This window comes from Micromys minutus (genome assembly GCF_963924665.1).
Source record: "Micromys minutus genome assembly, chromosome: 32".
NCBI classification, from domain to species: Eukaryota; Metazoa; Chordata; class Mammalia; order Rodentia; family Muridae; genus Micromys; species Micromys minutus.
The window spans coordinates 19,359,820-19,387,447 of record NC_137967.1 but is presented as its reverse complement, the minus strand read 5'-3'; the positions used below and the strand labels follow the sequence as shown (position 1 = coordinate 19,387,447).

General features: G+C 51.0%; 1 protein-coding gene across 2 annotated transcripts in view; it reads right to left on the bottom strand.

Moving 5' to 3' along the window:
* Positions 1–22,749, bottom strand: part of NECTIN2 (nectin cell adhesion molecule 2) — a 32,133-nt gene extending 9,384 nt beyond the window's left edge. For both annotated transcript variants that reach the window (XM_080909155.1, XM_080909156.1), the window contains exons 1-5: positions 22,456–22,749; positions 11,879–12,241; positions 7,088–7,384; positions 4,833–4,950; positions 4,534–4,682 (exon numbers count right to left, since the gene is read on the bottom strand). In XM_080909155.1, coding sequence (XP_080765281.1) covers positions 4,534–4,682; positions 4,833–4,950; positions 7,088–7,384; positions 11,879–12,241; positions 22,456–22,543 — 1,015 coding nt within the window. In that variant the 5' untranslated portion in view covers positions 22,544–22,749. The remainder of the gene's footprint in view (positions 1–4,533; positions 4,683–4,832; positions 4,951–7,087; positions 7,385–11,878; positions 12,242–22,455) is intronic.
* Between the last annotated feature and the right edge of the window lie 4,879 nt (positions 22,750–27,628).

Here is a 27,628-nt window from a genome sequence, read left to right as displayed (position 1 = left end):
ATTGTGCAACACAACAGTCCCATTGGGCTGTCATGATGGGCCTCAGCCAATAAGGGAGACAGAACGGATGATTCCTGAAAGTTCCCGACCGGCCAGCCTGTGGTGGCCAGGGTGCTCAGCGCACACAACTGTTAGTACTCTATTACTAACACTCACTATTACTAACACTCACTAGTGGACACAAGGTCTGTGTTGGCCAAACTTGATCTTCTGCCAACATTTTCAGTTTTCTTTCACTGCACTGGAGATGAAATGCAGACTCTTGACTATGATGAGGCACTGTATCATGAGCCACGTCCCCAGTCCCTCACTGGGGGATTCTAGGCAGAGGCTCTACCTCTAAGCAACTCTCCCAGCCACAGTGTTATATTTTTTGGATATGGTTTTTGTTTTTGAGAGGATTCCATTCATCTCAAGCTGGCCTCAACTACCAAATCTCTTTTTCTCTATTTCTGAAATTCTAGGGCCGGGTTACCACACCCAGGTTCTGAGAAGTGATTTTAAGTAGTGTATTGGGCTGGAAAGATTGCTCAGTGGTTAAGAGCACTGTCTGCTCTTCCAGAGGTCCTGAGTTCAAATCCCAGCAACCATACGGTAGCTCACAACCATCGGTAATGAGATCTGATGCCTTCTTCTGGTGTGTCTGAAGACAACTACAGTGTACTTATGTATAGTAAATAAATAAATCTTAAAACAACAACAACAAAAATCAAGTAGAGTATTGTGCTGGGTTCAGCTATTGCTCATTTTTAATCCCAACATGTAGGAGGAGGCAGAGGCAGACAGATCTCTGACTTCAAGGCCAGCATGATCTACAGAGTGAGCTCCCCACCAACTGAAGCTACGCAGTGGGACCCTGCCTCAAAACACACAAAAACCAACTCAATGGACAAAACAATAAAAAACAAAAGAATAAAGTCACAGTGTTAGGGGTTTTGTGCAAGTTCTGTGCAAACAGCACATTCTACATATGGACCTATATACATCTATCTATATCTAACTAGATGTATACTATATGCATCTAGTGTGTGGGGTTGGGGGTGGTCCTTGAAAGGACACTTTGACAGTATGTCTGTCTCTAAGTACTGTGCAGAGGCAGGAATGAGGTCCCTCTGAGTGCTGATTAGTGAGTCCCTGCTGTCTACTTCATTGGAAATGTGGGTGCATTTATGAAGCGTGGAAGGGGCTCTGGAGTCTATTCCTGCGTCAGTGAGTTGAGTCAAGGACTGTGAGCTGCCTGCAGAGAGGTCTGCCGTGTGACACAGCATGTCCACTTGAATGTGTGGGAATGAAGGATGTGTGTCTGGGAGTCGGCATTCAGTCAGTACCTCGGAGAGCGGCAGGACCGGAAACAGTTCCCTGGTTTGAGTCGGACACCCCAACTCCTCCCAATTGGATTTATATCCTTCCTTCCTCCCTCCCTCCCTCCCTCCCTATGCTGGTTTGGAACCTGCTATATAGACCAGGTTGTCGTCCAACTCAAAGAAATGCCCCTGCCTTTGTCTCGCAGCACCACTAGGCCCAGCTTCTTTGGTTTTCTGAGACAGTTCCCCAGGCTGCACAGACGGGTTTTGGACTCACCAAGTAGCCAATGCTGGCCTTGGACATCTGTCTGATCCTCCTGCCTCTGATGACCTTCCTGAATGTTAGTCTTAGGTGTGTGCCACATGCCTGGCCCAGCCACTGATTTCTGGGGTGCTCAGTGTGCCCTTTTCTGCTGAGCTTGTCTTTGTGATGTCCTCAAATACGCTGGTATCATGTAGCAATTTCCCCTGAAACTAAAGCCTCCATCTTTGGGGGCTGGAGAGGTGGCCCAGTGGTTAGGAGCACTGACTGCTTTTCCCCAAGATCCTGAGTTCAATTCCCAGCAACCATATGGTGGCTCACAACCATCTGTAATGGGATCTGATGCCCTCTTCTGGTGTGTCTGAAGATAGAGACAGTGTACTCACATACATTAAATAAACTAAAAACAAAACAAAACAAAAACCCTCCATCTTTGAGGAACCCTTAAGTCAGAGGGTGTCAAAGGGGAGGTCAAACGTTCCATCCCCAGGGAATTGCTTGATGCTTAGAAAATAAAGGCCTTAAAGGTTACAGAAAGTCCCAGAAATGCAAGATCACTCCGCCCCGTCTCTAAGCATTTATAAGAGGTAAGGAAGTTGAGATTCTCATAGCAGCTGAACCTCCCGGATGAGACAAAGAGGGAGGTAACGGAGCAACTTGGGAAGAACTATTTCTGCTCTGGGAGCTGCCTGCGGGCTGTGCAGAGCTCCAGGCTCTGAGCTTTGTGAGTTGTCAGCCATGCTGGGGCGGGCTTTGGTGATGCAGCTGTCCTTGTATCATTTCTGCTCTCGTAAGTAACCTCAGCACAACTCACTGGTCCAGCACAGTTGGACTATGGTGCTACAGTGTTATCTACACGTTGATCTGTCCTCGATTCCCTATTTGGGACAAATAGCTGTTTGTTTATGTCTCCCCGGGAATAGGGTCCTATGACAGATGGGTGTGTGGCTACCTTTCTGGGAGTCTGATGACTTTTTTCCTTACACTGTAGATTTTCTTTGGGTTGGCCATCTCGAGATCTCCCTCTCCCCCTTGCCCCTCTCTCTGCATGTGCCCGAGTCCTCAGATGAAGTGCTTCTGTACTTGGAGTTAACAGGTAGTTGCTAACTGTCCTACATGGGTGCTGTGAACAAAACAAGGGTGGCGGGGAGTCTCTGCAAGAGCACGCCACACACTTAACCACTGAGCCATCTCTCCAGCACATCAAGGTTTCTCTTTGCATGTAGCACACAGGAGCATCTGACTGTAGAGTGGACTGTTCACCAAGTAAGTCTGAGACTAGTAAGCTGGGTATAGCAGTGCATATTGTCACTGTCACATCAGCCCTTTGGAGGTGGAGGCTGAAGGATTCAGAGGCAGAGATAGCCTGGGCTATATACTCAGACCCTGTCTGAAAAGATGAGAGAAAGGACATATGTATACACTTGTTCCCTGTCTCTGCCTTTCGATGCCCTGGGCTGTCTCTGTACGCATCGGCAAGAAGGCTGTGACTAGGCGAGGCCCATAGGGTGGGTCTGCACCCGCCAGGTCCCTGAGCTGAATGCAAATCTCAATACGTATCGCTTAGCAGCCGACCTATCGACCCAAGAATCTCCCAAGTGGAGTTTCTGGATGCAGAAGTATCTCCTGGAATGTTCTTCAGGTGTTGAGGAAGCATGTTTCTGTATGTGAATTGTGGCCCTGTTTGACATTGCTTTGCTCTGAGTACATGTCCCAAGGGTTCAGAGCTGACCAGCAATGTGAATTCCTGTTCCTATAGGCAAGTCAGCTTGCCTTTGGGTGTCTGAACAAAAGCTGTTGCGTCTCAGCAAGGGTGTGTCCTCAAGAAAGGCATGACCAGTACATCATAGGACTAGGCTCTATCTTACACTTCCCCTCCAAGCCATTTGTTGCATTTCTAAGGGGATCAGGTCTGCCTGGTATTTCAGATCCATGTGTTTGCATCGGCAAACTGTGTGGTACCCACACCAGTACTGCTAAGTCTTCTCTTTTTGTTTAGGAACTCAGGATTGAACTCAGGTTTCTAACATGCTAGGCAGATGCTCTACCACTGAGCCACGCCCCCAGCAGCTCCTCACTGGGGATTCTAGGCAGGGGCTCTACCACTGCCCTTTCTCTAGGATTCTTCTTATGTCTAGTTTTGTGAGATTATAGTTTTGTTCTGTAGCCCAAGCTAGATCAGAACTAATTCTATAGTCCCCGTGTGCTGTTATTTTTCTGCCATACCATCTACCAAGTCTGGTTCAGGGTGTTTCTAAGAATCATTCTTTTCTGGTTCCTGTAGCATAGGCCCCAGCCAGTGTCACTCTTGCTTGGGGTGTGTCTGGGTGACAAGTGTTCCAACTATATAGTTACGTCTGGGTGACTGGATATCCAGGTTTCAAGAGAATTCCCAGCCCTGGGTCCCCAGCTGCAGATCCTGGCTTTAGTTCTCAGGACTGAGCAAGCTCCTTCCTGCTGTGTGGGTTTGGTCATCAGTAGTTACAAGAATGAAGGACAGTGAGACAGTCCTGTCTCCTCCCAGTGACAAAGTTCCACCGCTGCCATTAGACCTTGCTTCCACCACAGATAGACCCAAGCCAACTTTTTGATTCTCTTCTCTCAATGAACCTGGGGGCATTTCTTTAAAACAGGGAAGGGCCTCCCTATGTAGCACAGGCTAGCCTCACATTAATCCTCCTACCTCAGTTTCTTGAGTAAGTGCTGGGACTATAGACATACACCATGGCCAGCTTAAGCCATAGCTTAAATACAGGTCCCCAGTTCAAAAGTCCCCCCGCAAACACGCCTCTGTTAACACCCCAGTTATAGCCTATGGTCACAGCCTTTATCTGCAGGCCAAAATTGACAAGCTGAACTAATGTTCATCTGTGCAGACAGGGGCCGGTTGGACTCTCTCTCTCTCTCACCCTAGGGCAGCATCAGTGACACCCCAAAGTAGACCCAAGCCCCACAAGGTGTCCTTACCTCGCACCAGGATGACCTGCTCAGCACGGCCCGTCCCCACAGCATTGGTGGCTGTACAGATGAAGGTAGTGTTGACCATCCGATCCACAGAGTGGACAAGCAGCTGGGAGCCCTGGGCCACTGCGGAGGCTGGGAAGACGCCCGAGGTCCTGAGGGTAGGGGGTGAGTGAGCAGCAGAGCCGGCATCCAGGGAGAGCAGGCTGTCCCAGAAACTCCCACAGTCAGCCCTCCTCCCTCAGACCCAGGGGTGCACACCCAGCCTCCTCCCTCAGACCCACTTCTAGGTCCACATCACTCACGTGCTCCAGTCATAGCCTGTGGGCTCTGGGTTGCTTCGTACATCACAGGTCAGTGTGGCCTCACTGCGGCCGAGGTACCAGTTGTCGTCATAGCCAGAGATGGATACCTCGGGAGGGTCTGGGAGAAAAGGATGCCTGACTCAGAGACGGGTGGGATCCTGAACTGGGACCGAGGTAGCAGTTCCGGTGGCGAGAGATCATCAGTCATAAGGAACTTGGGTTAGTAGGCTCTAACCAGCGTAGACCCAACCCCGGAGGGCCAAGAAGCAATTACAGGTGGCCTGTGTATAGTGTGTGTGTGTGTGTGTGTGTATGGTGTGTGTGTGTGTGTATGGTGTGTGTGTGTGTGTATGGTGTGTGTGTGTGTGTGTGTGTATGGTGTGTGTGTGTGTGTGTGTGTGTGTGTGTGTGTATGGTGTGTGTGTGTGTGCGTGCGCCCAATACAACATGTATAAAGTATATCCAGTTTGGATTAGCCAGAAAGACAGGAAGCCAGGGTAGCCAGGCTCACAATGATGGTCTCAGAATGAACATGGCAGGAAAGACCCACTGCAGATGAGGTGGGGACTCTATCACACAGCCGAGGGCACAACCGTCCCACTGGGATCCCGAGTCTGCCGACAGCGAGTTAACAGGATGGTACTGCAAACATCACTCGTGCAACCCCAGCACTGAGGAGGCAGAAGCTGGAAGGTGAGCTCAAGGATAGTTCAGTCACCAGAGAAACTAAAAAACAAGGGCTGGCTGGATGGCTCAGTGGTTAAGAGCGGGCACCGCTTGTGCTGAGAATTCAGCTCCCAGCACCCGCATTAGGCGACTCAAAACTGCCTGTGTCTCTAGCTCTCAACGCATCCAATGCCTCTTCCCCACACTCCTGTGCAGAGAAAGTTCAAGGCCAGCCAGGGCTACAGAGTGAGACCCCTGACTCCAAACAAAATCAAATACAAAGGAAGCTGGGGCCAGCGGATCCCAGTGTGTGTGTGTGTGTGTGTGTGTAGCTGGGAGGTGTCCCTAGACAAAACTGTCACCGTAGGCAGTTTCTACAGAAGCCTTGGAGGCTTTGGGAAGGCTTGGAGAACTCCAAGGCCTCTAGAAGCCAAAGGCAACATGGGAGAGCAGGGGTCAGAAGAAGCAGTTTAAACAGTGCCGGGAGGGCGGCTGGGCTAGCCTGGCATGCGTGAGGTGCCGAGTTCCATTATCAGCTCCGAATAGAACCTGGTGGCCCACACTGTAATACATGTACTCTTTTTAAAAAATAATTATTGATTATAGAGTCCACTGTATCTGTCTTCAGACACACCAGAAAAGGGCATCAGATCCCATTACAGATGGTTGTGAGCCACCCTGTGGTTGCTGGGATTTGAACTCAGGACCTCTGGGAGAGAAGTCAGGGTTCCTAACCACTGGGCCATCCCTCCAGCCCCATCCCTGCACTCTTGAAGCGGCACCTGGCAGATCGGAAGTTTCAGAGCAGCGGCCATGCTCAACTACATGAGGGTAGCCTGGACTACAGGAGACCTTGTCCCCAAACAGGAGAACAGGAAACCCTCGGGAGGCTGCTCCGGGATGAATTCCAGGCGACCCAGGAAGGAGAGAGCCCCGTGTGGAGACTACAGGTTACAGGTACAGGTTGTGGGTCTGCGCATGAGCAGATCTTCCTCAGCTGTCTGGGGTGTTTGAGGCTAGACCAGGCGACATGAAACGACCTCAAAAGTGAATCAATGAATAAACAGCAAGGCGTGAGTGGGTGATCAGTATGGACCGGGGCCTAGAACAGCCGAAGGTTTTCAGGGGATCACGCGTTACCTAGAAGCCAGAGAAACAAAGCTGGGGACAGCTGCTTGCAGGCAAACCCAGACTTTTCTTTTCAAGACAGGGTTTCTCTGTGTAACAACACAGGCTGTCCTGGACTTGATTTGTTGACCAGGCTAGCCTCAAATTTACAGAGATCTCCCCCCTCTACCTCCTGAGTGCTGGGATTAAAGGCCTGAGACTCCACCACCACTCTATTTTTCTATTTTCTCGCAATCGGGAAGTAAGTGAACCTTTGGGCTCTCAGCCCCCTCTCAGTTTATCTCATTCCGGAAGGCAGGAACCCGCAGCAGCAAGTGTGCCTCTCAGTACCTGGGAGACTCAGACTAGGGTGATCTCTAGGACAGACTATAGGCAAGATTTAGCTGTGGAGACTGAAGCAGACGGAACTCGGAGTCGGCGCGGACAGCCTGTGCGGGAAAGCCACCTCCTGGCACACTCACAGCGCACGGAGAGGGTCACGGGCAGCAGGACCGGCTCTTCGAAGCTCTCATGTTCCACTCTACACGTGACCTTGACGCCATCCGCTCGGCCCACGGGCACCAAGGAGTAGCGACTGACGATGGTGACGGTGCCAGCCTGTGTCCCCGGCTCCGGAATATCTTTGGCCTCTCCCCCCAGGGATGAGATCCAGGTGATTCGGGCAGGGGGGCGGCCCCCCGTGGAGACACAGCGGGCGACGGCTACCGGCTGGGGGCCAATTGTGACTTCCTGGGCTTCAGCGTGGTTCTCAGGCTGGGCTAGGGAGAGGACCAAAGAAGGCTTGTGACTCATGACTGTAGTTGTTCTGTCTCTTTACAAAGTCTCAACAGGGACGGGGGCGGGGTGGGGGAGAAACGGACACGGGAGTAGACGGGACCAGACAGGAAGGACTTATGGACAGACAACACAAAACCACACAGTCAGGCTCTGCTTCCTGGGTTCAGAGCCCAGCTTACTAGCCTAGCACATGTATAGCTTTGGGCAGCCATTTAACCCATTTTCTCTGATGTCCCATGGGACTGATGCATGGATCAAAGAAATTGACCTACCCAGTGCTCAGGATCTGTCTGGCATATATTATCCTAGTCTGAGTAATTACTATATACATACATACCTACATACATATATATAATGTTATGTATAATTTATCATTATATATTTATAATATAGTAAGTATTATATTGTTCTATTATGCTATTTGTATGAAATTTATTTTATGGAACATATAAATTATATACATCTGTATATATGGCTGACCTTGAACTCAGATTTTTTTTTAAAGATTTATTTATTTATTTTATGTATGTGGGTACACTGTAGCTGTTTTCAGACATACCAGAAGAGGGCATCTGATCCCATTACAGGAGGTTGTGAGCCACCATGTGGTTGCTGGGATTTTAACTCAGGACCTCTGGAAGAGCAGCCAGAGTTCTTAACCACTGAGCCATCTCTCCAGCCGGAACTCAGAGATTTATCTGTCTCTGCCTGAGTGCTGATATTAAAGGTGCACAATACCAAGCCAGACCTGTGTAGGACATTTTACAATGTCCACTGTGCCCCATCAGAAAGATGCACAGGCCAGGGCTGGTAGCACAAACCTGTGATCTAACCACTGGAGAGGCTGAGGAAGGCTGAGGATGTTGAGTTTGAGGTTGGCTTGATCGATATACTCAGACTTTAAATAATAATCAAAAGAATAAATGGGTTATGGTGTGTGGTGCACTGGGGAGGTGGAGGGAGAAGGATCAGAAGTTCAAGGTCAGCCTCAGCCACATAAATTCCAGGCCAGCCTGAAATACAAGAGATTTTTGTCTCAAAAACAAAAATAAACAAAAAAACCCAAACCCAAACCAAAAGCAGAACAACAAAGTTACTAAAATGAATACATAAAACCAAAAACAGAGGAGACAAAGTGTCACATCTTGGTGAAAATGACACTATGGTTTAAAAGTCTAGCCTGAGTCAGACGGAGGTGCACAGCTTTAATCCCAACACTCCAGAAGAAGACAGGCAGAGCTCTGACCTCAAGACTAGCCTGGTCTACAGAGCGAGTTCCAGGATAGCCTGGTCTACACAGAAACCCTGTCTCGTCTCAAAACAAACAAAGCAACAACAACAAAAACCCCTGAAACCCTTTTTGAAAAAGAACAAAACAAACAACAACAAAACCCCAAAACCTAAACCAACAAAACAACTAAGGGTCTGTGAGTGAGCTCAGGAGAAGAGCTGCAGTCTACCCCCTACCCTCCCCCGCACCCCCCACCCAGCACTATAAAGAAAAGAACAAAGTGTCCTATTGGTTTTCCTGTGATAGACATTGTACTGTGCTTCCGAAAGGGAATAAAAACAACAGGGATTTCCCAGCTGGTCATCTTTACCCTTTCACCTTATCCTTCTGGAAAACATGGAAAAACCTCCAAGAGAGATAGCGAGGCCCACTCCCTCATGGGTCTCTTATCCAGTATTGTCTCTGGAGCCAGAACTCCTGGGTCTCCCGTGTCCTGCCAGACCCGCCCACCGGGACTGGTATCAGCCGGGCTGCCAGTCTGCTGCCCCCTTCTGCTCTCCGCACTGGTCCCTCCTGCCCATCAGCGCCCACAGTGATGTTCCAGAGCCTTCCCTTGGGAGCTCCTCTTGCCCGTGGAGCCTGGCTGAGGCGCACTGTCCTAAGTTGGGGGTTCTATACCCTTCAGGTCCCATCCCCAGCTCAAGGCTAACTTCCTCAAGGGGACTTTTCTGGCCTCTGTGGCTCCAGCATCACCCAGCTCTCCACAGAGGCAGATGTTGCTGTATCCGCCATCCCTATGACCTATTGAAGTTCTTAGGCATGCACATCCTAGACCTTGTGCATGCTGGGAAGACACTCTATTGAGCAGCAACTCCAGCTTTTCTTTCTATTTTTCTTTATCAAAGTAGGATCTGGCTATGTAGCCCTGGCTGGCCTCAAACTAATGATCCTGCTTCAGCCCCTCATGATTGAAAAAGAGGCACATGCATATATGCCTGGACTGACCACCTCTTCCTTCCTCCTCCTCCTCCCCCTCCTATATTCTTGTTCAAGCTATTGCATAAGAGTAGACAGTTTTACAGGGCTTGGGAGAAGGGCTTTACAGTGTGTGTGTGTGTTTTGATTTTGAGACAGGATCTCTTATAGTGCAGGCTGGTCTCAACTCACTTCGTACACCTGGAGATGACCTTCAACCTCTAATTATCCTAATTCTACCTTTCAAGTGTTGGGACTGCAGGCATGTGCCCTCATCCCTAGCTCCATGTGGTGCAGGGGACGAAGCGCAGGGCTTTGTGCATCATAGGAAAGCATCCTGACAACAGCCATGCTTCTATTTTGCATAGGAGATTGAATGCAGAACATTGTTCCTGCTGGGCATGGGTTCTGTTGCTGAGCTATATCTCCTGTCACTGGGGGATTCTAGGCAGGGGCTGTACCACTGAGCCACGCCCCCAGCCCCTCACTGGGGGTTTCTCCAAAAACACTTGGAAGAGCTTCATCTCTAACCAGTCCTTTTTTAAAAAAAAAAGTCGACTTTGAAGTAAGGCAGTGGCGGTGCACGCCTTTGATCCCAAGACTTGGGAGGCAGAGGCAGGTGGATCTTTGGGAGTCTGAGGCCATTCTGATCTACAGAGTGAGTTACAGGACACAAAGAAACCCTGTCTTGAAGAACCAGAACAAAAAAACAAAAAAAAAAAAAAAAATTAAGAGATGGAAAATTTTGACTTTGAATTTGACAGCATCCCAGGCTGGCCTTGAACTCACTCTGAAGCTCTCTCCTCGGCTTCCTGGCGTGACGGACCTGTTTCCCAGAAACCGGCAAGAGCTGTGTTCTGAGCTCTGCATGCAACCCTCTAGGCATCCCTCAGAAAGTCTCTGAAGCCAGAAACAGGGAAGGACTCTGGGCGTTGTGGTGTCTGGAGGGCTGTGCCCCACAGGGGATTTTCTAGTATTAGTGAGAAATCCCTGCCCTCCGGGCCACTCCTGTTGAAGCCAGCAGGTTGGGAGTCCTTTACTGCTGTCTGTTTATGGGTGTTGTGCCTGCGTGGGTCTGTGCACACGTGTGTGCAGTTTCCCCAGAGAAGACAGTGATGGACCCTTGAGAACTGGAGTTAGAGATGGTTGCAAGCTGCCACGTTCATGCCAGGCTTCTTCCACCCAGTCATCTGTCAGCCCCGTGGGTGGGTGTGTTCTTTCTGGTTCTCATTTTCCTTCAAACCAGGCACAGCGGGTGTAAAATGGCCTAAAACTTCTATTTTGTGCTGCCTCACCCTGTGTCTGGACAAGGCCACCCTATGCCTACAGCTCATTCCCTGCTTCCTGGAGCCTTTCCTGCCTCTCCAATCTTCCACCCTGTTACTTTGTTTTTTTTTTTTTTTTTTTTTTTTTTTTTTCATTCCAGCGAGTTGTCCTTGGCTTCTCTGTGACACCAAGTCACAGCTCCTGCTTACTGAGAACCCCCATGGCTCTTGTCCTCAAGATGACACCAGAGTAGAATGTAATGGCCCATGCCTACGGTCCCTGCTCTGAGGCAGCTAGCTGGTTGTTCTGAATTTGAGGCCAGTGTCTGAGCTACAAATCAAGCCCAGACTCAAGAGGGGGAGAAAAAAAAAAGAGAGAAAAAGAAAACCTTGTCTGCCACACTCTTGGTGGACAGAGTAAGCAACTAGCGCTCAGTAGGTGCTTAGTAAGCGTTTGTCAAAGCGTTGGCACATTTCTGGAATCCTAGCACTGGGGAGACGGAGGCAGGAGGATGCAGTATTCAAGGTGAGCCTTCTATACAGAGTGAGTTCAAGCCATCCTGGGCTCCATGAGAGCCTATTTAAAGGAAGGATGGATGGAAGGAAGGAAGGAAGGGAGGGAGGGAGGGAGGGAGGAAAGTTCGGGAAACTGGGGCTGAGGACATAGTTCAGCTGGAAGCACGCTTGCACTACTCCAGACTCTAGTGCAGTTTCTGTCACCAGGACCCGAGAAATTGGGTGTGAAGGCACTGGAGACGACAAAGTGCCTTGGCAATTGTTGAGTTTGAACCCCAGGACTCCTGTGGTGTAAGGAGAGAACGGTCTTCTGATCTCTAAACACTGCAGGGGATGGACAAAGACGGGCAGGCGCACAAGCACCTCCCACCCCGTGTTACTAAAACAAACACACAACAAAAACAAAAGACACATTAAGGCCAACACATTAAGGACTGTCAACCGGAAAACTGGGACACGGAGAAATAGCCAGGGTCCTCTCCACTCACCTATGACTCTGAGCCAGGTCACCCCCCTGCGGGTACCGTTGGGAAAGGTGGCGAACTCGCAGGTGTAGTTACCCTCGTCCTCCACCCTCAGTCCCCGGAAGGCCAGCGTAGCATCCCGCAGGTCCGCGTTTGTTTCCTGTCCCGCTCTGACAAAGGACAGACGCTCCTTGTTGAACTGAGAGTGGGGGAAATCCACACCGAAGGATGGGTGTAAGGCAGCCACAACTGTGCCATCCAGGCGCTGCCAGGTCACCTGAGAGACGCGCTCCGTCGTGGGTGGGAGCAGGTGGCACGGTAATTCCACGGTGCCTCCCAGGCGGCCCCGAACCTCCGGGAGCACTCTTACCCGCACATCTTGAGCTCCTGGGGAGAGAGGAAAGAGGTCTTGTCGCGGAGGGAACAAGCCGGAGATCTCCAGGACAGGGAGTGCCAAGGCAGAGAGATGAGATAAATCCCTACACATTCGACTGACTTCTGTTATACAGGGTCTCACTCTGAAGTCCGGGGCTGGCCTGGAACTCACTATGTGGTCGACGCTGCCTTGAACTCAGAGATCTGCCTCCCAGTGCTGGGATTAAACCCGTGTGTCGCCACACCTGACCCACCGTGCCTTTATAGTTTTTTAAGATTTATTTACTTTTAGTTTATGAGATGGGTGTTGTGCTGGTGTGTGTGTCTGTGCACTGTGTACATGCAGTGCCAGTGGAGACCAAGAGGGGGCGTTAGAGTCTCAGACACAGGAGTTGCTGGTTGTTCCAACCTTAAAGTGGAAGCTGGATTCTCTGGAGGAATAGACAGTGTGCTCTTGTTGAGGGGAGTGAGGGGGCGGGGTTTCTCTGTATAACAGAGCCCTGGCTATCCTAGACTCACTTTGTAGACTAGGCTGTCCCCAAACTCACAAAGATCCGCTTCCCTCTGCCTCCCTAGTGCTGGCATTAAAGGAGTGTGCCACCACACCAGCAGGCAGAGTGCTCTTAACTATTGAGCCATCTCTCAGCCTCCTCAGTGTTGGGGATCGAACATACTAACATAGAAAGTACTTGAAGTACTTGGTTGGGCTGGAGGGATGGCTCAGTGGTTAAGGGCACCAACTGCTCTTCCAGGGGTCCTGAGTTCAAATCCCAGCACCCACATGGTGGCTCACAACCATCTGTAATGAGATCTGATGCCCTCTTCTGGTGTGTCTGAAGACAGCTACAGGGTACTTATATATAATAAATAAATAAATCTTTAAAAAGAAAGAAAGGCCATCGACCAGTCTCCCCCCAGCTCTGTTCTCCACCTACTCTTACACTGACGGTGCTTAGACTCACAGCATCACACACAATAGATGAGTTACATTCATTTTTCCCTGAGAGTTTCATACATGTAAACAATAGTCTGGTCACTGTCACCCCCTACACACCCATTGCCTTCTCACCCCCCAATGGCTCCTGTTGAACCCCTGTCTTACAATCACAAGCCCAAGGCTATCCCACTCTAGAACGTCTATGTGTGTCTGTGCACCACAGGTGTGCCTGGTACCTACAGAGGCCAGAGAGGTTATTGGATTCTCTGGAGCTGAAGTTACAGACTATTGTGTGTTGCCATGTGGATGCTGGGATTTGAACTCAGGACCTCTGGAAGAGCAGTCAGTGCTCTAACCACTGAGCCATCTCTCCAGCCCAGCCAAGTACTTTTTAATTTGTGTGTGTGTGTGTGTGTGTGTGTGTGTGTGTGTGTACATCTATGTATGGTGTGTTCAGGTATCTGTGCAGGCCAGAAGGGGGCACCAAAGCCCCTGGAATCGGAGCTACAAGCAGCCGACTGTGCAGGTCCTGGGCAGGAGCTAGCTCTTCAGCCCATCTCCCCACTGTGAACAGGTAGAGAAAGCAGGAAGCCTGTGTCTTGGCTTTGGAGGAAGCACTCCACGGTGACCCAGGCCATGATAATGTGTGGGTTTAAATCCAGGGCTTAACATCTCTGTGCCTCAGTTTCCCAGCTGCATAATGACAGTGTCGCACACCCCAGGGGTGTTATGAGGGCCTCGGAATGCTTGAAGAGCACCTGGCCTAGGTCCACAGGAAACTTGAACTTTGTAAACAAACAAGGGGGCCAGATAATTACAACTGGCCATTGACAGTGAGCCCAGAGGTAAGGGAGTTGTCTCTATAGCAACTGCTTATAACCATGGGGGAGGGTGGGAGGAGGGGAAAAGAGAGAGAGGGCACAGAGCCCTAGGCAGAGCTGCGCTCTCGGCGTACAGTGGTAAGTGTGTGCCATCCTGGTCTCCTCACACAGGAGAACTCAGGAAAGTTGGGGTGTGGTAGCAAAAGGTGGAGGCACATGGATCTCTGTGTGTCTGAAGAAAGCCTGAGCTACATAGTGAGTTCCAGGCCAGCCGGGGAGACATAGCTAGACCCTGTCTCAAGAATGAATAAATAAATAAGTAATTCCCAAACACAGCTCCTTCTTGGACACTGCACACATATGGTGCACAGACATGCATGTAGGCAAAACAGCAATTCACTTAAAATTCGTCTTTAAAAAAGAAGAACCTGGGTGGTCCTGGTGAGGAAAGTTGACAGAACACAATACTTCGGTCAGACAGTGCCAGGGAAGATGGCTAAATGGCCACCAGTTAAGAGAGACACACCATCTCCAAATCCGCCTCACCACTCGAACCTAGCAGACCACAAGACAAAAAGAGCTTCAACATCTGCCACGGAGCAGATCCATATAGACTGGGAAGAGGACAGCTTAGCAGTAGAGCCCCTGCCTAGAATCCCCCAGTGAGGGGCTGGGGGCGTGGCTCAGTGGTAGAGCATTTGTATATCAAATGGGAAGCTTTGGGTTCCAGCCCTGCCACAGAGGAGCAGCAGGAGCAGGAATACTGTTTCAAAGAATTACAACCCAGATAGATGTGAGCCTCCTGCTGCTTCTGGGCTGGATGACCTTTTCAAGCCCAAGTTCTTCCATGTGTAAAATGGAGACATTTAAGTCACCCTGCAGGGTCCCCTGGAACAATTCCAGTAAAAGATCTGACACTCTTAGCAGACCGGGTCACAGGGTCAGTGCCTGTCCCCACAGGCCACATCTGGCAGGGCTTGCATTTGCTTTTGTCTGGGTTTTATTTTGTTTATTTAGACAGGGTCTCAGTGTTTGGTCTCAGTTGGCCTTGAAGAGCTGGAATTACACATCTTTGCAAATGTGAGTTAGAGCAGGTCTGGGAGCTAGGCAGGAGTAAGGACAGAAAAATGGGCTTGAAAGGTGTCAGGGAGGGGTTGGTGGGATGGCTCAATGGTGACTGCAGCCAAGACTGAGAACCTGACTTAAATCCCTGAGATTAAATCCATAGTGGAGAGAGGAAATGGACCCCTGAGAGTTGTCCTTTGACTTCCACACATGTATTCTCTTACACTCACACACACACACACACAGTCACACACACACACACACACTCACACACACACTCACATATACACACACACTCACACACACACTCACACATGCACACACAGTCACACACACACTCACACAAACACATACACACACATACACACACACTCACACATGCACACACACTCACATATACACACACAGTCACACACACACACACACTCACATATACACACACACTCACACACACACAAACACACACACACACACACACACGCACACATGCACTCACGCGCACACACACACTACTATAACAAGAGGTGTCAATGAACCAGGTTCAGCGGCTGTCGGTCATAATTCCAACACTAAGGAGGCAGAGGGATAAGGGTCATAAATTTGGGGCCAGAGAGTTCCACGTTAACCTGCGTTATCCAGGGATGCCCTGTCTCAAATTAATGTGAAAACCTACAAATGACAGGAACACCGTGGCCCCAAGACCCCCAGACTAAGTTTCTAATGCTGAATAAAAGAATGGATGCTCAGTGTGAGTCGTACAGCGGTTTTGTTTGTTTATTACACTGACTATGTGTGGGGCAGGGGTAGGTGCCAATGCACAGGTGAGGGGCTGGCTCTCTCTACTGTGTGAGTCTTGGAGGCAGAACTCAGGCGGTGGAGTGGGAGCAGACACCTTCACCCGCTGGGCCATCTGCCTGGCTCCTGTTTCATTTGTTTCTGAGATGGGGTCTGACTACATGGTTTTGGCCAGCCTGGAACTCAACATACTGGGGTCACACAGCTGTACCAGCACCCCACACCACCACCAAGAGCAGTCCTTTTTGATTTGTTTGGTTTGGTTTTTCAAGACAGAGCCTTTCTGTCTAAGCCTGGCTGTCCTAGAACTCACTCTGCAGACCAAGCTGGCCTCAGACTCAGAGATCCCCTGCCTCTGCCCACCCCCTCCCCCAGTACTAGCCCATTTTTAAGGTCCTTCTGATCCCTAGTGACAGGTCAGCGCGGAAGCCTGATGCATTCCCTCCTGTCTCCTGGAGTAAGTCATCAGGAAGCCCATCCTCTCAGGCTCTGTCTTTAAAATTTATCTTCAGCCAGACTACCTGTGATCCCTCAGGGGGTCCAGACTCTGGCTTAGCTCACCAGAGCTTTCCTTTGGGTCACTTCCTGCTTAGGTCACTTCCTGGGTACCCATCTCTCAGGCTTTGTCTCCACACACAGCCAGAGAGAAACTTCGGTAGCTGGTATCCCTCTTCTCTGCTTGGGGCCTTCAGTAGCTTCCTTCTCACTCAGAACCTTGCATGTTCCTGTCCCCTTGGTCCCCTCTCCCAATTTCTCTCTGATCTTCTGGCCCAGAGGCCCTGACTTGCAAGGTTGTAGCGGGTCAGCATGGCCTCCCCCTTATCTAGCTTATCGATAGCAGGATCTGGTCACCAGGATAACAAGGATTCTTAACCTGCTCCCTCCAACACAGAACCAGCCACCCATCTCCCCAGCAGAGCCGCAGGGGAAGAAAGCTCTGTTTCACTCATTGCTATATTCCGGAGCCTAGAACAGTGTCTGGTATTCTGAAGGTGCTCTGTAAATGTACTGAATGAATGAATGAATGAATGGCAACCAAAGAGTTCTGTACTTCCAAACATGGGGCGTATACACTTTTAACCCCAGCTTGGCGAGGCTGATGCGGAAGGAGGCTGGCCTATGAGAGCCTATGGACACGTGGATTCCAAACAGCTGGACTGGTGTGTAGGCTTTTCTGTGAGAGCACTGTGGAGCCATGGGGGGTCGTAAACCCAGGGAAGTAACAAGATAAAGTTTGGAAAGGTTACTGAGAGTCAAGAAGTCCTCCGGTACGAAGCAGCAAAGGGACAGGTCTTTAATCTCAGCACGTGGGAAGGCAGAGGCAGTCGAAACTGAGTTCAAGGCCAGCCTGGTCTACAGAGTGAGTTCTAAGACAGCCAGGGCTACACAGAGAAAGAAACCTTGTCTTGAAGAAAACAAAACAAAAGACAACAGCAACAAGAGTAAGTAAATAAGGTCTCTGGATCAGGGTAAGGGCTGTATTGATGGGCAGATATCTAGATCAGACATTCCCAACCCTATGGGTCATGAAAACGAAAAACACAAATTTCTGATGGCCTTAGGAACTAGGACACCACCGCTTAGTAATGAAATTACAGTCATGAAGTAGCAAAAGAAAATAGACTTATGGTGGGGGCTAAGACCATGGAAATGAGTTGAGAACTGCTGGTCTAGATGGGAGATTTTCTCCCAAGCAGGAATGGGAACAGGCCACTGGGTTTGAGAAGGAAGACAGACAGACCTGGGGACTTGTGGAGTTTGAAGTCTGTGTGGTGAGGGGGTTATGGGGATTCTGGGTGTCAGATGGGGAGGCGGGGTGATGAAGTCACGGAGCCGGGAAGATACATGCCCTGGTGCTAGAAACACACTTCCTGCAGGCTTGGAGACCAGTAACAGTAGTGACCTTGCAGGGACAGCCCACGCCACGCCCAGAGACAGTGACCAGTGGGAACACTTGCTTCTCTCTGCCTCTGACTGGTGGCAGGTCTACAGAGATGTCAGCCGGGTCCTTACACACACTTCCTCTCTCCCCCAGGGAATGGACTAGCAGGCTTCCTGCAAGCCAGAGTAGAGACTGCCTCTGGCGTTAACTAAAGGCTAGTTCGAGGAAAAACAAAGGGGAGGGTTGGACCTGGGGGGGGGGATAACAGTCTGAGGGAGGAGGGCTAGGTTTTAAACTCCTGGTCGGAAGGAGGAGGTCAGAGGAGGGTCTGGAAGCCTAGTTTCTTAGATTTCCGGCCTGGCTGGCTTCTCCAGTCTCAGCTGGCCCCTGAGCACCTATAAAACATGCTGTGTCCTAACCCCCACCATGTCAGGGTGGGGCAGGGCTGGAGCAAACCCTTCAAGGCCAGAGGGCTTTGAGGACCAGCATCGGCTGCTGCCTCAGCCACCTGGGTAATTAATTAATTACATTAATCATAGCTGCCACCCCCACAGTGGACATCCGGAGCCTGTCTGAGGGGTGAGAACTCAACCAGAGCTGCCAGGATACACGGCTTGGGCTGTGTCTGGATTTCTATGTGGGTCTCACGGGTCCCCTCTGGACCCTTGGATGCACGCGCAGCTCTTCTCTGCTGCTGGGGCTCAGCTCCCAGAGGACCTCCCCTATGGAAGTACAGACTCTCAGGGTGAAGCTCTCAAAGGCTCCTCCCGACTGGGCCCTGGGACAGATCACCCCCACACCCTACCAAGAGAGTGGACACCATGGACTGGAGAGACGGCTCAGTGGTTAGAGCACTGACTGCTCTTCCAGAGGTCCTGAGTTCAAATCCCAGCAACCACATGGTGGCTCACAACCATCTGTAACGAGATCTGATGCCTTCTTCTGATGTGCCTGAAGACAGCTACAGTGTACTTACATATAATAAATAAATCTTAAAAAGAGAGAGAGAGAGAGAGAGAGAGAGAGAGAGTGGTCACCTCTCCGTGCATCCCAATTCCAGGAGATGCTGGCTTCTGCTTGTGTACAGATCCTGCTTCTAGGGTCTGGTTCTTCTCCCTGACCCTGGACTTATTCTCTACAGTACCTGCCTATTCTCTAAATATAACACACACATTTATATAGATATATAATATGTATGAGTGTGGGGGGAGAGAGTCTTCATATGTATCTATGTATCTCCGGCTGACCTGAACTCTCTAATTAGATCAGGCTGGCTTCGAACTCAGAGATCTGCCTCTGCCTTCTGAGTGCCGGGATTAAAGGCTTATCCCTTAATAACATACGTTTAGTGTGAGCCAGGGTCTAACGTAGTCCAGGCTGTCCTAAACTTAGTTATGGAGCCAGATATGATTTTGAACTTCTGAAGCTCTGGTCTCTACCTTCCGTTTGCGGGTTTGCAGGCGCGCACTACCACTGGGGATTTTAGGGTGCTAGGGATTGAACCCTAGGCTTCATGCACGCCAGGCAGGCACTCTGCTGACTGGTTTGCTCCCCTCATTGTCTGCCGAGAGGAGGACTCAGATAACCCCTCCTGACCTTGGTCTGGCCCTGTAGCTGTGCAGTCTTGAATTCAAGCTTAGATGCCAGACTTGTGCCACCCTGCCTGTATTTGGAGGTGCTGAGTTTGGAACCCAGGTTTCCATGCATGCTAGGTGAGCGCTCTATCCACTGAGCCATGGCCCAGCTCATCTCTCTCTCTTTTTCCCCTATTCCTTCTGCTCTACAGCTGAGGTGGCCCTGGGGGTGGACAGTCTGCTGCCTCAGCCTCCCCCACGCTGGCACTGAGATTACAGGATTCTACCACTTTGTTTTTCCTGAGACAAGGTCTTCCTATGTAGCTCAACCTGGCCTTGAACTCCCTGCAGTCCCCCTGCCTCAGCCTTTGAGTGCTGGAGTTACAGGTGTTGGCTCACCACCCCTGTCTTAGGTTTCTGTGACCCTGGGGTCTCCGTGCATCTAGTACCCACACCTCTGCAGGGCTCCTGACATACTTTCTTACAGCCGGGGCCATCTCTCCTGGTCCCTCTCCTCCTCCCCCCCTTCCTGCTCTGGTTCTCAGCATTGCTGGGGCATTAAAAATGTAACAGCATCCCAGGCGGGGGCAGGGGAGCTGGGCCCTCATGCGAGACTCCCTGTGCCTCCTGTGTCTTTAACTCCCTGTGGCCCCTACACGATGGCTGGCCTTGAGCCTGGCCTGTGCTCTGACCTCTCTGAGTCACAGGATCTCCACAGCCCTTTGGCTGGGGTCTTTTGGTTTTTCCTGTCACCAAACCTCTGTGCCCTTCCAGTGTCCCTGCCTACACCCCTCCCAGCACCCCAGCCCCTGTCCAGTACCTTTCTGCCCTCTCTTGCAATCTTCCTTCATTCCTTGCGCATGACTCCATCCTTAGGTCTGATTCCCCGTCCCCTCCCTCTCTTGGCTCCAGTCCCTATCCCTGCTCTCTATCCTGTCCCTGTTCCCCCCCAACCCCCCTATTTCTCCTCTGCTCAGTTCCTCTTCCCTAACTAGAGGAGACAGCCAGGCCTGCCATCCCCTCCTCTCCCCTCCCCCGCCACTGTGTGGGGCCGCCTGGATGACACACGGGCGAGCAGAGGGAGATAGGGAAGAGTGGGGAGGGAGGATGGGGGGGCGGGGGCGGGCGGGAGGTCCAGGTGGTGCAAGCCCCATTCCCAGAGAAGGCCAGGAAGCTGGGAGGCTGAGCAGCTAGAGCTAGGAGGATAGGGATGTAGGGAAAGCAAGGGAGAGATGAAGAGAGCAAAGGAAGGACAAACAGAAGAGAGGAGAGAGAGCCAGGGGAAGGGAGATAATGGGGAGAGAAGGGAGAGATGGAAAGGCATGTAGATGAAGAGAAAAAGGAGAGGGAGAGAGAAAGAATGAGGAAGTGGAGATAGGAGCAGGGTGGGTTAAGAGAGGCCAATGTCCCCTCCCCAGTGTTCACAGGGAAGGTCCAGCCCCTGGGAATCCCCCCAGGGATTCGGCAGAGAAGGGACAGTCACCACAGGTCTAGGAAACAGGAAGCACTTGGGGGGAGTCTGTCCAGCAAGGCTGCTGAGTTGCTGGCTTTCAAAGGCCTCCAAGGGACAGAGTGGAACCTTGGAGAGAGTGTGTCCTTCTCTGTTTCCTCGTTTGCAGGCTGGGACGAGGAACAAGGTTTGCTCTGGGGTTCTGTGGAGTCTGCCCTGAGGTCCCACACGGGTGGATTCTAAGAATTCACCCAGAGGGACAGGTACTGATCTCATCTATCTGGGAGGTCAAGGCCGATGACCTCAAATGAGAGATCGAGAGAAAAACGAGGACGAAAGGCATTCTCCCCACGGTCCCTCTGATCCCGTTCTGAACAAACTCTCTAGAAACTCCCGGCTCCTCATCTCCTAGTTTGTAGTTAGGGAGAAAGAGCCAGGTCACCTGCTAGGGGCGGGGTGAGGTCAGCACACCTGTTTACACACCCCCACCCCACCCCCGGCCTCGCGGAACCCCACACTCCGCTCGGAGACCCCAGGGCTGGGGGGGGGACGGGGAGCGTGTCTTAGAGGAGGCTCCTCCCATTTACCTCTCCAAGTGCTTCGAGGACAAAGGCGTGACTAAAGGAGAGATAAGGTCCCGAAACCGGGAGTCAGGACTCCCGAGCGCTCAGCCCCGCCCCGCCCCTCCCAAACTAGGTGAAAGCGATACCGGAAAACTTCCCCAGGGACTTCGCCACTCACGAGGAAAGGGGGAAGGGGAGAAAAACCTCCCGGGCTCCGACTCTACCTGGGACACAGCCGACTAAGTTCCCAATTTTAGGCTGAGTCTTTAGCCTTTGATTTGGGGGAGGAGGGCAAAGGTCAGAATCCTCTGTTTATTGAATTCTATTACCTACAGTTAAATCCCAACCTGCCAAATCTGGACCCCAGCTGTACCTGGACCCCAGCGAACCGAGCTCTTTGCCCACAGTTAAACCCAAGAACTACAAGTTTGAACCCCCTTTCCCCAATTCCACCTAGACCCTGATTAGGCTCGCCTTTTGAGATCTTGGAAGCAGAACCTCTTAATTTCCCCAGTACCCAGGGATCGGTGTCTGTTAACTCCCTGAGGCCTGAGGCTTGAACTCCAGACTTACACCCTCCCCGCCCCAGGGTGCCCCCAACTCAATTGGTTTGCCAGGGGCTCCTAAAGACCGAGCCCCGCCCCCCCCCCCCCCCGCCTAGGGAACCTCGACTGTAGGTCCCCTCGCGCCTAATTCTCCCCGGGCCTCATATGCCCAACCCAGCAAGAAGAAAAATAAAAAAAAGGGGGGGTCGTCCCTCCTCACCATCACGACCCTCCAGCTAGTGTGAGTGGGGGGAACATTCTCCACATTCCTGAGGGGGGAGAGCAGAGACGGAAATCCAGATTCCGGATAAGTGATCGGCACAGGATGGGGGGGGATTTAACCTCTTCCACGCCGAGGGAGGCGGAGGGGGACAGAAACCCGGGTTAGAATGGGCACTTGTGATTAAGCGGGGTGCAGAGAGGGAGGTTAGGAGATTCGGAGGGAGAGCCCGGTGTGTTGAAGGATGTCGATCAGTCGGGCTAGCCTTAAAGGGGGCACGAGGGAAGGGGCCTCGGAGAGCTGGGAGTGAGGTGGGGGACGAAGCCCCGTTCCCTCCCTTCTGAGGACTGACGAAGGCATCCGCGCGTTTTCACCTGTTTCCTGAAGCAGGAGCAGTAGCAGCGGCAACAACGGCAGCGTCGGTGACAATCTGGACGGCGGGAGGACTGCGGCCCGGGCCATGGGGGGCCCGGGGAGGGACTGGGCCCGGGCAGGGGGTGCCTAGGAACCACTCTTCGTGTACCGATCGGCTGGGAGGGCAGTCAGGGGTCTGAAGTGTCCGGCTCCAGGCCGGCTTCCGCCGCTCACAGCTCCTCAGATCAGTTCTTTCGGCCCAGCTTTCCCTCGCCTGGCTCTCAGGATCCGCGCCCCCCGGCCCCTCGCTTAGCTCCAGCGGGCCGGACTCATGACGTCACAGGCCCCGCCCCTCTCCGCCAAGCCGATCCTAGGGCTAAGGCTCCGCCCCTCCCTGAGCTATGACCCCGCCCCTCCCGCGTCCCACACCTGTCTGGCCCCACGATTCTATCTCCTCCTTCTCCTGGAATCAAACTATTTGACCACGCCCATTTGCCATGGAGCCACGCCCATACGCTCCCCGGGAAGACCCACTGCGCCCCCTGCCGGTCGCTGTAATGAGACGCGGTCACACCCCCTTCTAAACTTCCGGTCACCTCCCACCAGCAGAAGCCCTGCCTCCTCGCCCAGACCACGCCCCATTGCCCTCTGGTTAGCCTGAGTATGTGGGCTCTCATAGGGCCTCCCTTCCTGAGGCCCCGCCCCTTGACGAGGCCACACCCCTGCCCCAGCCCTTCTAGTTCTGCTGCTGAGGTAGGTCGGGGTTACTTCTCAGTGCACCCCATTTTCTTTCTGCCCTAGGTTCTCGTGTCGCCGCATCATTTTCTTTCCAGATTTCTATCTCTGAGTTTCCCTCCGCATCCCCATGTTTCTCTGGCTCTGCTCCGGTGTTTCTTTGTCCGTATGCCTGTGTCACTTAGTCCCCGTGTCTTGTTCCTTTGACTGTGTGCGTCTCTCTTTGCGTCCCCGTCACTTTCTGTTTCCTGTATCTTAGTTTCTTAATGTTTCTGTCTCTGCATCTGGCCTCTGCGTCCCTCCCACCCAGTATCCTTTTTTATATTGCAGTTTTCCGCTAGAGGGCAGCATAAACCAACCCAGCAAGCCGAACCCCGCTGGGTGGGGCTGGACCAGTCAGTCTGTCCTCTGGCCCTACCAGATCCTTCCGGTTGTCCTTGTCCCACTTTCTCTATCTCATCAGAATCCTGGTCTTTGTGGCTGGTTTTGACGCGGCCCTTTTGTCTCTTCCTAGACGCTCCACTCCTCCCCACCCCCACCTTCCTTTTCACATTTCCAGGGCCGCCCAGGGGAGCTATTGAGAAAGAAGGTCCACTTGTTGGGGATGGGGGAGGGGAAGAGGTACTCAGCTGCCTGAGTATCTGACAGCCAAATCCTCCCCAAAGGCCTGGCATTTGGAGGTTTCTTGCAAGAGGGCCACCTGGGCTGGGATAGGGCCTCTTCTTAATCCTGCCACATACAAAAAGTCCCTCTTCCAAGTGGCAGGGCCCAAGGCTCTGACCGATTTGCTTTCCACTCTTGTTAATGATCGTATTTGTTTGCCTGCTAATTATTTTGTGTGTGTACAAGCTATGCCTGCTTCTGAAAGGACAGATGACAACTTGCTTTGAGTTGCTGGTTCTTCCATCAAATGGTCCAGTTGGGTGGCAAGTGCTTTACCTTTGAAGCCATCCCACCCACCTTGGTTTTGTTTTATGAGGTGGCGTCTCATGTTGTCCTGGCTAAGCAGCTGCGGGCTACAGTCCTGGGTTGTAGGCATGCACTGACACTCCAGGCCACGAGGAGGGTTCAGGCTTGAACTGCAAGTGGAGCTAGCTCTCTCTGTTCTGAGCTGCTGCCCGATCCCTTTAACGGCATTGTTAATAAAGACTCTTAGTTCTGGCTGTCCACAGGGCACTCATGTAAGCCTGCTCCAAATAATCACCCCATCAAACACTGAAGGAGGTAAGGAAATGGAGTCATGGGGAGGAAAAATGACTTGGTTCCAAAGGTCAGGGTTACAAACAGAGGCAGGTCCACAAAAGACACTATTTAAAATTCCTTTGTCAGGCTGGAGAGATGGCTAAGCAGAACTCAGAGGTCCTGAGTTCTGGCTTGGAATGAATGTGACATGAAGCTGTATGATTAATAGGCACTAAGTAAATGCATTGTAGTCCCAGCAACTACGTGGAAATTCACAAATATCTATGCCCTCTTTTTTTTTTTTTTTTTTTTTTGATTTATTTTTGTTTACATGAGTACACTGCAGGTATCTTAAGACACACCAGAAGAGGGCATCGGATCCCATTACAGATGGTTGTGAGCCACCATGAGGTTGCTGGGAATTGAACTCAGGAACCTCTGGAAGAGCAGTCAGTGCTCTTAACCACTGAGCCATCTCTCCAGCCCCTGATGCCCTCTTCTAGTGTGTCTGAAGACAGTGACAGTGTACTCACATACAATAAATCTTTTGGAAATTTTCCTTTGTCTTTGTTCCTTGTTCACAAGAATCTGGGAAGAGAGTTGGGTTGGTGGCCACACAGCTTTAGTCCCAGCACTCAGATACCAGAAGCAGAAAGATCAGAGTTTCAAGCCAGTATGGTCTACAGGGCCAGGTCTAATCAGCCAAGGCTACATGGAGCAATTCTGTCTCAAAACATCAAAATTTGAATCTCAAGAACCCCAACAAGGGACACTATCTATAGTGATCACCATGTGACGATCACCATGTGTGAAAAGTCCTTTCCAAAGCACTGTCAGAGAAGGAGTGGCAGGAGGTTTGTTGGTGTTTTCAGTAGCCATGCAACATGACATCCACGTAATATCTCTGGCTTGGAATGAATGTGACATGAAGCTGTATGATTAATAGGCACTAAGTAAATGCATTGTGGGTCTTGGCCTCCGCCCCCCCAAGACAGGGTGTGTATTAGTCAGGGTTTCCATTACTGCAATGAAACACTGTGACAAAAAAGCATCTTGGGGACTGGAGAGATGGCTCAGTGGCTAAGATCACTGACTCCTCTTCCAGAGGTCCTGAGTTCAAATCCCAGCACCCACATGGTGGCTCACAACCACCTGTAATGGGATCTGATGCCCTCTTCTGGTGTGTCTGAAGACCATGTACTCCTATATAATAAAGAGATAGATTTTTTTTTTAAAAAGCAACTTGGGGAGGAAAGAGTTAATGTAGTGACAAGTTTGGAATTTGGGTTCTTTTAAAAAGCACAGAAGTATTATGACTGTGTTTTCATTTTAATCCCAGGTGTGGGGATGCGAGGCTGCTTCAGGCTGCAGCAGCAGCTGGCTATGATTTGCTTCATGCCCTAGCAGACAGACGCATGGTTTTGTCAGCTGCAGATAGTTCCTGCAACAGTGTGATGTTAGGAATTCTGGGAGCCATTCAGAGGGACCATGAATGCTAGAGCCCCCAGTAGGCAGTTGGTCGTGGTTTGTTAGTAGCTGTACTCAAAGAAGACACAAGAGGAAAGAAATTAGAGTCAGGGGTCTCTATCGCTTTCGCCCTCCCTCTATCCTTGTTTGTCTCTTGTCTCGTGATAGCAGGTGAAACAGGCTGGGGCATGGAATAAAGGGTGGGTAAAAGAAAAACCCACAAAGTAGGAAAGGCCAGCTACAAGTTTATTTACCTCATACTCTACATCCCACCCAAAAAGGAAGCCAAGCGGGGCAAGAACCTGGAGGCAGGAGCTGATGCAGAGGTCACGGAGTGATGCTGCTTACTGGCTTCCTCCCTGTAGCTTGCTCAGCCTGCTTTCTTATAGAACCCAGGACCACCAGCCCAGGGATGGCACCACCCACAGTGGGCTGGACCCTCTCCCATTGATCACTAAATTTATCACTAATTGAGAAATGTTTTATAGCCAGATCTTTTTGTTGTTGTTATTATTATTTATTTATATTATTTTTATGAGTATTGCTGTCTTCAGACACACCAGAGGAGGGCATCAGATCTCATTACAGATGGTTGTGAGCCACCATGTGGATTCTGGGAATTGAACTCAGGACCTCTGGAAGAGCAGTCAGTGCTCTAACCACTGAGCCGTCTCTCCAGCCCTAGCCAGACCTTATGGAAGCATTTTCTCAGGCTCCTTCCTTTCTGATAACTCCAACTTGTGTCGAGGTGATACACAAAACCAGCCAGTATACAGGGTCTTACTGTGTAATCCTGGCTGGCCTGCAATTTCCTCTGTAGACCAGGCTGGCCTTAAACTCTCAGAGATCTGCCTGCCTCTGCCTCTGTTTAAAGGGGCACCATCATGCCCAGAGCCCAGAGACTTGGAAGTCTCTTTCGTTTTTGAGATTTAATATTATGTATATGAGCATTTTGCCTGGATGGATGGATGTGCACCCTGAGTTCCTGGTGCCTGTGGAGACCAGAAGACGGCAGCAGATCCCCTGGAACTGGAGTTACAGATTTTTGTGAACTGCCCCAAAGCTGCTGAGAAACAAGTCTGGGTCCCCTACAGGAAAGAAAAACAAATGCTTACAACCTCTTGACTGTATATGTATATACTTAATTTTTTAAAAAGACTCATTTATTTATTTTATGTATGTGAGTACACTTCAGACACACCAGAAGAGGACATCAGATCCCACCACAGGTGGTTGTGAGCCACCATGTGGTTTCTGGGAATTGAATTCAGGACCCCAGGAAGAGCAGTCAGTGCTCTTAACCACTTAGCCACCTCTCTAGCCCCCTTACATTTTTTTGTTTGTGGTTGGGAGGGGCCTATGTGCCACAGCATGTGGACAAGTTGTGGGAGCCAGTTCTCTCCTTCCGTTTTTGTGGGTCTCCCCTGATTGAACTCAGGTTTCAGGTTTGGTAGCAAGTACCTTTACCTGCAGAACTCAGGACCTCTGAAAAAGCAGTCAGTGCTCTTAACTACTGAGCCATCTCTCCAGCCCCTATAGACTGCTGTTATAGAGGTTCTGAGTACAATTCCCGGCAACCACATGGTGGCTCACGACGATCTGTAAGGGGGTCTGAGTGAGTGTCTGAACACAGCGACAGTGCACTCATGAAATATACATGAAATAAATCTTTAAAACAACAACAAAACAAACCTGAAAGGTCGGCATGTCCGGCCATCTTTTCCCCCTGTGCACCTGCTCTTCTGGACTGCGGTCAAGTGGGCTAGACTCGCTCCAGGCGGGTCTTTATGGGTAGGGCAGGCTCAGGAA